At 38.9% G+C, this 13715-nt stretch overlaps 1 protein-coding gene across 1 annotated transcript in view; it reads left to right on the top strand.

Moving 5' to 3' along the window:
* Window positions 1-13715, top strand: part of ttll7 (tubulin tyrosine ligase-like family, member 7) — a 220960-nt gene that overhangs the window by 47904 nt on the left and 159341 nt on the right. Inside the window, 3 exon segments of the mRNA XM_056468436.1 lie at window positions 794-915; window positions 8128-8195; window positions 8305-8463. Of these exon segments, the coding sequence (XP_056324411.1) occupies window positions 794-915; window positions 8128-8195; window positions 8305-8463 (349 nt within the window).

The following is a 13715-nucleotide window of genomic DNA, read 5'->3' as shown; positions in this document are numbered from 1 at the left end:
CTGCTCAGTGAGCGCCGTCTTTTGGATGAGACGTTAAACCGCGGTCCTGTCTCTCTGTGGTCATTAAAATCCAAGGATGTCCTTGATTCGAAATTTGCCCACTGCCCTCTGTCCATCATGGCCTCATAACCATGGCCTTTAACCATAAAGTTGAACTTAAACACTACAAACTGAACTACACTGTTCCTATTTACTGTGACCTTTTATGTGAAGCTGCTTTGACACAATCTACATTGTATAAGCGCTATACAAATAAAGGTGAATTGAATTGAATTGAAATAACCATCCACACATCATAATTGGCTTTATCACACTGTTACCTCTCCACCATCAGCTGGTGTGTGGTGTGCGGTCTGGTACAGTTAGGCTGCCGTCATGTCATCCAGATGGATGCTGCACACTGGTGGTGGATGAGGAGATTCCCCCCAAATATTTTGAAAGTGCTTTGAATGTCCAGAAAAGTGCTATATAAATGTAAGGAATTATTATTATTAATATTATAAATTATATTTTTGTTACTCATTGGATTCACCAAATCACTAATGTCAACTTTATGTCCTGATGCTAGATTATCATAAATTATCAGTTTGATCGTGTCTACTAAATGCATTGATTGGCTGATTAGATTGTAAAGGACACAAGGATTAGAAGTAAAGGACACAAGGGTTTCTGTTGATGAATCATAGAATGGTGAAGTCAATGGTTTGTGTTCATTCAGTCATGAAAACAAATATAATTCAGTATAGTCAGTCAGTAAATATCATAGGATTTTAATTGTATTTTGTTTTATTAGTTCGTATTGTCATTGAGGAGCTGACCTTTCACAAAGCCAGAGATGATGACGAGACAGCCAATCTCATCTGGAATGACTCTGCCGTGCAACATGAGAAAATCGCTGAGCTCAGGAACTATCAGGTATTGGGGGTTTTCTTTTTAGTTTAAGGAAGGGAATAATAGGTTAAAAACAAACATTTTGCTAAAGTTTCCTTCTGCGTTTCCTTTTTGCCTTACACTTGTGTTCCTGAAAACATTCAAAATTATAGATTGTTCAACAGAAGTAATCTAATTTACTGTATATAACCTTTATGACTAAAGTACAGTATTCAAGCATCAGATGGAGCAGATTTAATTGAATGTCTTTTAAAAACAGATCAGCTCAATCAGTGACTGTAGCTGTGTTCCGAAGTCTTTACAGATGACCTGTTCCTTCTGTTCAACATTTACACATACACTCAAAAATGACGTTTGCTGTTTGTTCAAGCTACTTATTTAAAATGAGCTGAAACAAGATGTAGAAAGGTTCGTTGTGGGAAGAAGAAGACAGGGTCTGCGATAAGGTTAGCAATAGTTTTCTTCATTTTTGCAGTAATTCTTAGAGCATAGCACGGGGCTCAAAGGCCCCGTTTACACTGCAAGTTGAATGTGACCCAATTCCGATTTTTTTTGCTCATATGTGACACAGATTGGATCTGTTCTATGACTGTTTAAACACGAAAAAAAAAACGCATGCATTCGGATATTCAGAGATCAGTTTCAGGCCTCCTTCAAATGTAGAAATAAATCAGATAAAAATCCGATATGTGATAATGCGACTCATGTAAACGGGCAGATCGGATTTATTGAGGCATTCCGTTTTGTACGTCATTAAACTTGCGGCAATGTGGTACTTCTCTGCGGTTTAATGACATAGAAGGAAGAGTGTGTGTGGAGACACCGACGTGGTAAACAACAACAACAACAGAGGAAACATGGAGGGGGAAAAGGTCAGTTGCCACAATTTGCTTCCATCAGACCTTAGATCTCTCTCGTACCCACAAATTCCTCTGAATGGAGGACATCATAAATAAACCATAGGCGCAAGCTGCGATGACTGCCCTTTCTCTGAAGTTGGGCGATCTTTGCATATTTTGCAGAGCTAAAAGCAAGACAATTTCTTCCATCGTGACTAGTGTGGCGCAGATGCTAGAACCCACCTTTATCTCTCTCTCTCGACTTGTCTCTCTCTCTCTCTCTCGACTGGTCTCTCTCTCTTTCGACTGGTCTCTCCCGCTCCCTTAAGACGGTGTCTCTCTGGCCCAATCACTAGAGAAAACGGGTGTTATTAATTATTTCTGATTGGGTACTGACCAGCTGCCGGTGTCTCCACTCGCTCTCCCACCTTCCTGAGTGTTTAGCCACGCTTTCCCCACCACACAAGACAATTCTTGGGTTTTCTTGGGACAATTTAATTGTTTTATGTTTACAGTCCACTTAAATGTGCTAAAACTATTAAGTTAACTTAATTCATTCATGATGCCCCAACAAAAAATTATTGTGTGGAACCCAGCATTTTTTATAGTTTACACTCAAAACATTATGTTTACTGGTTGTTCCAACTACTGTACATATTTAAAAACCCCGTGTTATGGGTTTTTGAAAATGACCTTCAGCATAGTGTGTAACACTGCTCTAAGTGAATAATAATATCCAGCTGATGTTTAAATCTGAAAGTGTATCTTGTTTAAAAATATAGATTTCCAAATAAAAGAGTCACTCAGAGTCGTTTAAATGATTCATCGTTCATCTGGATCTTTTGCTTGTTTGTGCCGACACTAAACAATACCAAATATGAAGTGCCAGATCCGGTAAAACATGAACTCGCCTTTCCCCTCAAACACTAGCAGAGTGCTGGTCTGCGTGGGATTAATCATGACTGAAGATGAGTGAACATTAATTAGTGAACGTTCTGGGGCCTTATGTACAAAGACTTGCATTGAATTAATACTAAAACATTGCATATGAACAAAGCTGTAAATGTGCATGCACAGTAAAAAATTCAGATGTATGAAACACTGTGTTTGCGGAATCCTATGCATATTCTCTTTGTACATGCGAATTAACGTGAAACTGAGCGCACATGCACAAGCGCAAAACCCCTCCCTGCCTCCTTCCCTGTATAAATATGGTAATGACTCTACTTTGGCAAAACCAAACGAAAAAGCAATGGCAAAAGCAAGCAAGAAGAAAAACTTCACAGAATGTGAATTGGATAGACCGGAGAAAAACTTTATTGTTATTTGTAAGTTTGTCCTCTGGAATTAATAACAAAAGAAAAAAAATAGAGTGGGAGAGTTTTGCTGACGCGGGGTCTGAACATTGCACTGTGAGTGAATAAAAAAGAAATGGTCCGATGTAAAGGTGTAGGTTAAGAGGAGAACAGCGGCTCACCGTCAAAGTGTGAACCGAACAGGCGGGGGAACGGGATGCTGAACTAACACCCTTTGAGGAAAGAGTTTTCTCAATTGTGGGCGACACTTTACTGTCTGGAGTAGTATCCGTGTTTGTGGGTGACACAGATGTATTAGAGGAACACTTTGTTAGGGCAGTATAGCAGCACCCCTCCGCTCTTATCAGGGCAGCGCCACTGGCATTTCAGCTGCCCAATCGCCCGAGTGCGAGAATGAACATCATTGTATCTGCGCTCTTGGTCAGTTTGTGGGTTGATGAGGGGGGGTTAACAGCCACGTCTTTAATAGATAACCGCGGTCTCCTGATATGCAGTTAAATAATTACACTCAATAAAATATATTAAAATAAAAACTAAGCTGGAACAATATCTTTAAATACATCACTCACCAAAAAGCCACCCATCACACACCCTGCCACCTTGGAGCCTCATCCCAACCGTGCTGTTTGTGGGGATAAATGAATCATGGGTTGACCAAGGCCACCTTGCCACAATATTTGTTAAGCGCATTTGAGCATCACATATTATTTGTACATTTATTGAATGGAAATGTTTCCGATTCACGTATGCAAATTTGTCTTCAGATGGTGCCTTTATAGCAAAGTGCGTGCAGTCGATCACTTTGATTACATTGGAAAAACCGGCGATTGCTGCAAATTGCACTTTAATGTTTGGCTGGTCAACTGCATGGTATAAAAACCTTATATATACCTGCTAGTAATGCGGATGATCCTGTCCCATACAGCTGGCATTGTACGGGTCAAAGACGACTGGTTTAACCCCGTGCGGTCTGCCAGTTCCCTTTGGAAAGAACCAGTTGCCAGTATACTTTGTTGGTGCGATACTTTGTAGTGTGCAATTTAACTTAATTGCCTCTAGGAGTTGCCAATGGAAATAAAACAAACACACACAAGAAATACACGTACGCCAGCCATGATGTTGGTGTGGATCAACGCACATATTCACGTTAATTTCATCGTTAGTAAATCCAAACGTGAGCGTGAAACATAGCAGACACAAAGTTTTTGTGCATACGCAGCGTTGATACATGAGGCCCCTGGTGATTAATACAATAACCTACCCTGCAACGTCGGTATTCGTTGGCCGTTTGTTGAGGGCAGGATCAGAAAAGACTATTGATGTATGGGACATTGTCAGAGCTTGACAGGAACTTTTTCAGTATACAATTCATGGATCAGTTTCTTCCTCAATTTCACAAGTGTACGTGAGTGTGATTTAAAATGGTAGCCGCCATGTTTTCTCTAGCTTGCAAAATACGTATTAATTGAGTTTTGTTATTTGTAATCGCTCCGCGTGGTTTGTACTGTATTGCGTCTAAAGCCATGTTGAAAACACAATGCGCACCGCTTTCTTTACCGATTTAAAGAGTTTTTGAGCTCGCGATTCTCTGCCATTTGTTGTTGCTATGGCCATCACCAGGTGTTCCTACACATGTACTTCAGTCAAGTTTCAAAATAATTCAGCTTTTGCCACTGTGTATTAATACTGAATGTGTGCCATTGTTTTTACTTATGGTCAAGAATAGAGGAGTATGCTGATGTTTAGCTGCATTGCTTTAATGCACTTCTGCATTGGGCTCACTTATATACTCTGCACTGTGACGACTTCAACAATGTTGATAAACCGCAGTGGCCGTTTCTTTTTGTCTCACGCTGAACGCAGTCAACCAATCGCAACAGACCGTGATCAGACTAATCAGCGCAGATTAGCATAGCGCTAAGGAGGGGTTTGGGAACAAATAAATCATTAAAATAATCATATGGGAGCTGTTGGCATAATTAGGTAAAAAAATGCATATTGTAAGACAATGAAAGGGTTTTTTGACTTTGCATGCATGTTGTTGGAGACCCCCAAAACCAAAATATGAGTTATATTATGCATAATATGGGCTCTTTAAAATGAGCACAATCAACACAATTCTTGAGCTTTTCTTTTTTTTGCTAAACTTAATTGTTTTATGTTCAATCCACTTGAAGGAATTGTGTATAACCTAGCATTTTTACACTATAAAATATGCTGGATTCCACACATATAATTTGTGTTAGGACAACATGAAGTAATTCAATTTAAGTGGATTGAACATAAAACAACTAAGTTGTCCCAAAACAAAAAAATGAAGAATTGTGTTGATTTAAATAAGTAGTTTGAACAAACAGCAAACGTCATTTTTTATGTACAGTTGAAGTCAGAATTATTAGCCCCCCTTTGAATTTTTTCTTTTTCATTCCCAAATGATATTTAACAGAGCAAGGAAATTTTCACAGTATGTCTGATAATATTTGTTCTTTTGGAGAAAGTCTGTTAAACAGAAATTGGGGACAAAAATAAACAGGGGGGCTAATAATTCTGACAAAACCTAACAATACTTCTTCTGTGGGAGCATAATGGACCAACACTAGAAATATTGTGTGCAATGACTAAATAATATTTACTTTTACATACAGTTTTAACATGTTTTGCCAGTCATTTTATAAGAGAGCATGGCATTTTGTATTTGGCTACACATGCTCTGGTAGAGATATGCTATTTATTGTTAGGCATATGCCTTATTAGTCTTTTTGCTTTTGTGGACACGTAACTTACATAGTTAATTTATAGGTGAGGTTATGCTAAATGTGAAAGATTGTTCTCATGGGACTTATCTATAGACTGGATTGGATTTCATAAACATACACATTTATCTAACAAATCTTATGATTCCAAAGCATCTGTCACTCCGGAGAAAAGTTTTTTGCAAAGTGGGGCTTTAGAATGTCAACATTTTTAAAAATGTATTTTAAATGCATTTTTTTAAATATATGTATTTTTAAATGTACAGTATAATGTATTTTATTTGCTGCAACTAATTCTAGAAATATAGGCGTTGGCTCAGTGGTTAGCAATGTCACCTCACAGCAAGAAGGTCGCTGGTTCGAGTCCCAGCTGGGCCAGTTTGCATTTCTGTGTGGAGTTTGCATGCTCTTCCTCTGTTCGCGAGGGTTTCCTCCGGGTGCTCCGGTTTCCCCCGCAGTCCAAAGACGTGCTATAGGTGAATTGAATAAATTAAATTGGCCGTAGTGTATGTGTGTGAATGTGAGAGTGTATGGATGTTTTCCAGTACTGGGTTGCAGCTGGAAGGGCATCCACTCTGTAAAACATATGCTGTAATAGTTGCCGTTTATTTTGCTGTGGCGACCTCTGAAATAGAGACTAAAGGGGGTCACACACCAGAAGCGCCGCTCGGCAGCATGCCGCATAGCGCCACACATTTCAGAATTCTTAAAAAAGGTTTCTGTCAGGGTAAACACACCGGCGCACTGCAAGTCGACGGTTGTCCGCAGCGCCAAACCACGACTCAGGACACTGTTCATATTTCTGCCGTGCCACAGAGCGGCATCTGAATAGTTTCATTTTAAATAGCATGCGAATGTGCGTGCCTGGTGTGCGATACTTTCAATTGTCATGTACGCGCAGTTTCGCGGCACTGAGCGGTGCATCCAGTGTGTGACGCCCTTAAGCCGAAGGAAAATGACTGACTTAATGAACTTTAGAAATAGCCTTCTATGTGAAGTATACTGTGCTGTAATAAAATTGGACCAAAATATAGTATTGCATTTTAATCTAAGCTAAAACAGTCTTAAAAGAATATGTTATCCAATACTACTTGCTTACTCCTAGAGCTGTTTATAGCGAAGTAGATATGTAGCCGGACCATGCTGGTGTTTACGAGGTGGGTCGTTAGCCTAACGCTCAAACCCCAACTTGGAGGACCAAGACATATACTGTACACATACACTACGGACTTTACTGGGTAATTTAGCTTACCCAGTTCACCTATAGCGCAGGTCTTTGGACTTGTGGAGGAAACTGGAGCATCCGGAGGAAACCCACACAAACACGGGGAGAGCATGCATCCCCACAGAAATGCCAATTTCTCCAGCTGGGGCTCTAACCTGTGACCTTCTTGCTGTGAGGCGACAGTGCTACCCACTGTGTCATCATGCCGCCCCTATTTTATCCAATACTATGTGAAATTATTTTATAACTTGTAGTATATTTAGTAATATTGCAATTATTGTATAACCACTGAAGTTACATGTTCAGTTAAAAGACGTATAAGAACCATTAGTTCTGTTCCAAATTGTTCCATTTATTTTCTATGAACATCAACATGATTTTAGGAAGATGTATAAAAGAAATTTTATTTTCAATTTTTTTAAGAATCTACTTGAAAGAATCAAATTTAAAGAATTATGTCACTCCCAATCATTCACAACATGTCCATATGAAACAAACAAATGAAAAAAACAAAACAAATCTGTCTAATATTCTGTAAGCTATCACAGGGTAACCACCCCAAACAATTGGCTTTAATACTTTGCTTCTTAAAACACTAATCATAAAGTTGTTTTCTGTGTTTTGAAGTGCGTGTTGTGTTTTAAATGCTTGTTCTTCTGTTGTTGTGTTTTTTTTTTGCGCTTTCCGGTGATTGGTTCTGCTGCCAAGCTACAGGTCATATGAGTCAAATTAATGGCCCTGTTCAGCCTCATTTGCTCAAAGAATACTGAAAAACTCTCCACCCTCTCTCCCTACCTCTTTGCATTCAAAGCAATTCATTCATCTGTCAGCACCTACAACTACACGGGCTCTGATGCAGAACCAATTACCTTGGCCCTTAGAGTCAAAATTGATCGTCTTTTTTAGTTTTAAATTAAAAACAATGTGGGGAACTAAATAGGGGTTAAGAAAGGTCTGACAACCACCTTTTGTTTTGAGTCTGTAATTGGACATAAATGTCAAAATATTATAGTCTCAGTTCAAGACTTGGGCTCTAATGTTGTGTTTCTCCTCTCAGAGGTGAATAACCGAGTGCCCTCTAACAGTATGATTATTTTCCTCAGAGGATAAACCATTTCCCAGGAATGGGTGAGATCTGTCGGAAAGACTGCTTGGCAAGGAACATGGCCAAGTGAGTTTGAAAACACGATACCATGTCAGATACATGACTGATTACAACTAACCTCCAGCCAACAAATATTGACTTTACTCTTTATCTTTGTTCATTTTAATACCCTTAGAATGATTAAAAGTCAGCCTCAGGAATATAGCTTCATCCCCAAAACCTGGATCTTCCCAGCTGAGTGCACACAGTTCCAAAACTACGTAAAGGAGTTGAAACGAAAAGGCAAGCAGAAAACTTTCATCGTTAAGCCTGCGAATGGAGCCATGGGCCATGGGTGAGTCAGAGCAAATCGAATGTTTTACATCTTTTATGGCTTTGTGTTGTCTTAAATGTCTTAAACATTTTTCTAAAGTGAGTATTAGTTGTACTGAGTGAAAATTAGTGAGTAATCGCATTCCAAATAAAATGTAGTTTTGACATGATATTTATGTGTGCTCAATGAATGTTTATTTACATTTTGATATAAAACATATACACTCCCGGCCACTTTATTAGGTACACCTGTCCAACTGCTTGTTAATGCAAATTTTTTATCAGCCAATCACACGGCAGCAACTCAGTGCTTTTAGGCATTTAAACATGGTCAAGACGATGTGCTGCAGTTCAAACCGAGCATCAGAATGGGGAAAAAAGGTGATTTAAGTGACTTTGAACGTGGCATGGTTGTTGATGCCAGACAGGCTGGTCTGAGTATTTCAGAAACTGCTGATCTACTGATATTTTCACGCACAACCATCTCTAGGGTTTACAGAGAATGGTCTGAAAAAGAGAAAATATCCAGTGAGCAGCAGTTCTGTGGGCTCAAATGCCTTGTTGAGGTCAGAAGAGAATGGCCAGACTGGTTCAAGCTGATAGAAAGGCAACAGTAACTCAAATAACCAGTCGTTACAACTGAGGTATGCAGAAGAGCATCTCTGAACACACAACATGTTGAAACTTGAGGCAGATGGGCTACAGCAGCAAAAGACCACACCGGGTGCCACTCCTGTCAGCTAAAAACAAGAAACTGAGGCTACAATTCGCACAGGCTCACCAAAATTGGACAATAGAAGATTAAAAAAAACTTTGCCTGGTTTAATGAGTCTGCTGCGACATTCGGATGGTAGAGTGGGAAGTTGCCATCAACAACATGAAAACATGAATCCATGCTGCCTTTTATCAATGGTTCAGGCTGCTGGTGGTGGTGTAATGGTGTGGGGGATATATTCTTGTCACACTTAGGGCCCATTAGTACCAATTGAGCATTGTGTCAACGCCGCAGCCTACTTGAGTGTTGTTGCTGACCATGTCCATCCCTTTATGACCACAGTGCACCCATCTTCTTATGGCTACTTCTAGCAGGATACATGCCATGTTATAAAGCATGAATCATCTCAGACTGGTTCTTGAACATGACAATGAGTTCACAGTACTCAAATGGCTTCCACAGTCACCAGATCTTAATCCAATAGAGCACCTGTGGGATGTGGTGGAATGGGAGATTCGCATCATGGATGTACTGCCAACAAATCTGCAGCAACTGCGTGATGCTATCATGTCAATATGGACCAACATCATCTATTTCCAGTACCTTGTTTAGTCTATGCCATGAAGGATTAAAGCAGTTCTGAAGTCAAAAGGGGTCCAACCCGATACTAGAAAGGTGTACCTAAATAAAGTGACTGGTGAGTGTATTTGGATCTGATGTGACCTTTGGCTTTGTTGAAGTATTGAAAATTTTGCGGCTGCGACTTCCCGTGACATATTCTAATCAAAACTATTAACATGAGATAAAAATGTATGTTTTTAACCATATACATGTTATTTGTTATACTTTTTTGCTAAATTGTTAGTTATGGTCTGAAAAAAAATATCATTGAATAAGATTAATGACTGCTTTACAATATTTGTAAGTTTCGTCTGACATTTGGGGTGAAATACGACAATCTTTAGGTACTAAAACGCATATAAAAGATATGATAAATTTTGAAATTAGCTGGTTAGAGCATGTTAAATTAGGGTTGGAACTAAACTATTAGGCAGCGGCCCTCTAAGAGAAGTGTTCAATCTTCTACTTGTTTCATGTTCCATACGGTAAAACATTAATTCTAACATTACAGTAAACCTGAAACTGAACTCTTGCCATAATAATAAACCTAACTTCAACTCTATACAAATATCGAAAGCTCATACCCATGCTGAACGTGTGCAGCAGCAGATGGGCCACTAGATTTATTTATGACTGTCTTTTATCCTCTTGTAAATTAATATTTCTATGGTCATGCGCTACAGCAAGCCAGTACTTATTAAAACGTGAAGTCATCAAACGTTGAGCTATTATGCTGCATTTAACAAGTGAAAGAAGATCGTCTGCTAGGCTGGAGATTAAATTTGAAAAACAAACAAAAAAAAACCTTAGCGTGATGCAGGAAATTAAGTTATATCTACCCACATAATTTATTTTTCAGGCTGAAAACTAAATGAATATTGTTTGTGTCTGAGCAGAGGCTTGTTAAAAAACTGTGGAGGGCTAAAAGACGAGATCCCTATGGGTGCCAAATTAAACAGTCAGCCAAAGTGGGTTTTGATTACCTGCCATCAGCCCTCATCAATCATGTCATGCGATTCAAACAACCCCATTATCCTCTACAACATAGCACAACACAAGCTACTGGACGCTAAACATACACCTAAGCCAACGGTTGCTTGGATATGAGACTGGAAATGGCCTGCCAATACGGTCGAGATAAGGAAGACTGGCCAGTGTGCTGCTTTTGGCCGAGCACCAAATTCAGATTCTCTAAACTAGTAGCATAAACAATTAGGCTTTGATTTAAATTATGAATTACGTTTTTATTTATCAAAAAAAACAAAACACTTTTTTTAACACAGACAGTGATCTATGTGGCATTTCCTATTGAAAACAGAATGCATTCGAAACTGTAGTAAATCCTGGAAAGCGTCCAAGAGCCCCTTATTACACCAGTATAAATGAGACTCAATCAAAGTAAATCATTTTAATTGAGAAAATGGAGCAGTGCTATCTGGGTCTTTTTTTTTTTTTTTTGTGGCCCTTGTTCCTGTTTGAGCATTTTCCACAATTTCGTCCTTGTACTAAACAAACAACCCTAAATGGTTCAAATGCATCATGAGCCACAAGAGAATCTTTTCCGTTCCTGAGAACATTCTGTTGAGTTTTAATGGCGGTGAACCTCCGCATCTAATTGCACCAAGAACAAGCAAACAACTTCTGCTACAATATTTATCAGCTGACATAACTGACAAATGAACTGTGATAATAAAAGGCCCTTAGGCAGTTTGTGATCTTTGAAAGATGGCGTCTCAGGTAAATGCTGAGGCCATGTGCAAACCGGACAGAGTGAAACATGTAACCAATTAAAGCGATGTAGAAAATTAGCTGTGTATTTTTCCATTATAACTGTTTCTTGTTTTTTAAATATCTACTTTTTACGTTTTGTACTGGAGAACACATTAACTTCTGTATAAAGGCTAAGAGCTGGAGATCTGTTCAACCTCAAAAGTAAAGGAAATAGGTGATGGCAGTGCTTGAAATTGACATCTGATCTTATTAACACTAACCTAGTTAGGGTTCATGGATCAGCGAAAGAAACAGTACCTTAACTCACTATCTCTCTTTCTACAAGTAACCTTTAGAAAACACACTATTTCATCTCTCTTACACTTTCCCCAACACTTGAACCAGTTTGCAGATTTGCTGACATGCAATCACTCCACGTTATCACTTAATCATTCCATATCTCAAAAAAACGTTGTGTGTTTCTGAGGCCCCGCTCACACTTATATGTTTCAGTTTTAAAAGGGCGCTTTAGAATGAAAATGATCCACATCCACACTGGCGTTTCAGTGTGGATGATATTTCTGATATTTTTTTGGGTCTGTTCCTGTTACGTAGCGGATGCACCTCGCTACGCACATAAGGTTAAGGATGACCGCTATCAAAAGAGGTCACCCGGAGTCCCCGTTCCTGTTCCCCAAGCACTCACACACAGGCCAAGTTGCGAAAAAGGGGTAACAAATTTATTAAACAAAAATTCCAGTATAGGAACCAGGGAACAAAAAGGCCAAAACAATAAACAAAACAAGGTGCGCTACCTATTATTAAATTTCTTACCTAAAACCGAAAATAAAGTTCCGTAAATGAAAAACAATTCTGACCTCCATAACTATCCATTAAACAGGAGAAAACTGGACAAAAGAAAAAAGGGCCTTCCCTTAGATCATTCAGCAGTAAGTAAACATTTAGCCACAGCTAACACAGAATACCGTCCTAGTACCGTATTTAACAGAGTATCTCACCAGATGACTTTGGAAAAAGGTTTCAGACAGAAAGATATCACTGCCACACAGAGAACTTAGAGCGATCTGCTCACACACACAACAGCGAGGGGAAACAGGAAGAGAACTCGATGAAGAGCGCAAACAGCACGGTTTTATAACTGGCGCCGCCCCTCTCACAGCTGCACCTGATCTCCGCTCATGTGGAGAGAGAGAGAAAAAGAGACAGATAGAGGATACAACACACACAGGAACAATACACACTAGCATTGTCAAAATAATGTTACTCAATATGTAACAGTTCCCTATACCAAAATTCTGATTATCGACCAATACAGATCCGATCCCGAAACTGTGGCTTTTTTTTAAGCATAATATAGTACTTGTGATCAACTCAAATAATATATCTTCTTTAGTAAAAATAACAAACAAAGGCCTACAGATGGCACAATCTAACTAAAAACATGATGCTTGCTTTAAACTAGGCTACATTATTTGAGCATTCGTTATGAAATTGATCTGTTGTGGTTCAGCTTTTGTTTTCTTTTGTAATATTAAGATTTTTCTTAAAAATCTGTAATAGGTTACCACTATTGACCCTAATCAAAACACAAACTCGTCTGTTAAAATATTAATATAAATAAATTCAATTACAGTAAAATATTCACAGTTTCAGAGTAGCCTATTAGGCTAAATAATTTAATGACAATGCATATTGCGCCCGTCAATTTCACTTAATTTAATAAACTACTTTGACCACAATGAGCCAGACTTTACAAACTATTCGCAGCACTGAAAGTATTCCCCTCGGAAGAATAATCTCAGTCGGAAGGATGAGAGAACATAAACTTTTAATATTACAGAGTAATTGTTTGCAGCCGGCGCGTGAATGAAGCACTTGATGCATCACCCAGACACAGCACTCTGCCCTCCGGTATCTGCGGACAAACACAAAGGGAAGAAATCACTGCATTGAGGATCTGTCCAAAGTGTTATTGAACCTTTTATAATTTAAAATTTCAGGTAGGCCTACTCTGTGTGTGAAGAGTAGGTAATAACTCCCTCTACTCCAGTGTTGAATGCGATCTGCTGATCTAACAGACACAGCGCAACATGATTTAGAAACAGCAATGAACTCCTTTTTGCAGGTCAAAATAAATCCATTTAATGCAAAACTAAATGCCTTTCTCCACTGATTACTTTTATTAACAGGAGCAAATAGTCTTGAAG

This window comes from Danio aesculapii, chromosome 11 (genome assembly GCF_903798145.1).
Source record: "Danio aesculapii chromosome 11, fDanAes4.1, whole genome shotgun sequence".
Taxonomy (NCBI): Eukaryota; Metazoa; Chordata; class Actinopteri; order Cypriniformes; family Danionidae; genus Danio; species Danio aesculapii.
This window is presented reverse-complemented; position numbering and strand designations above follow the sequence as displayed.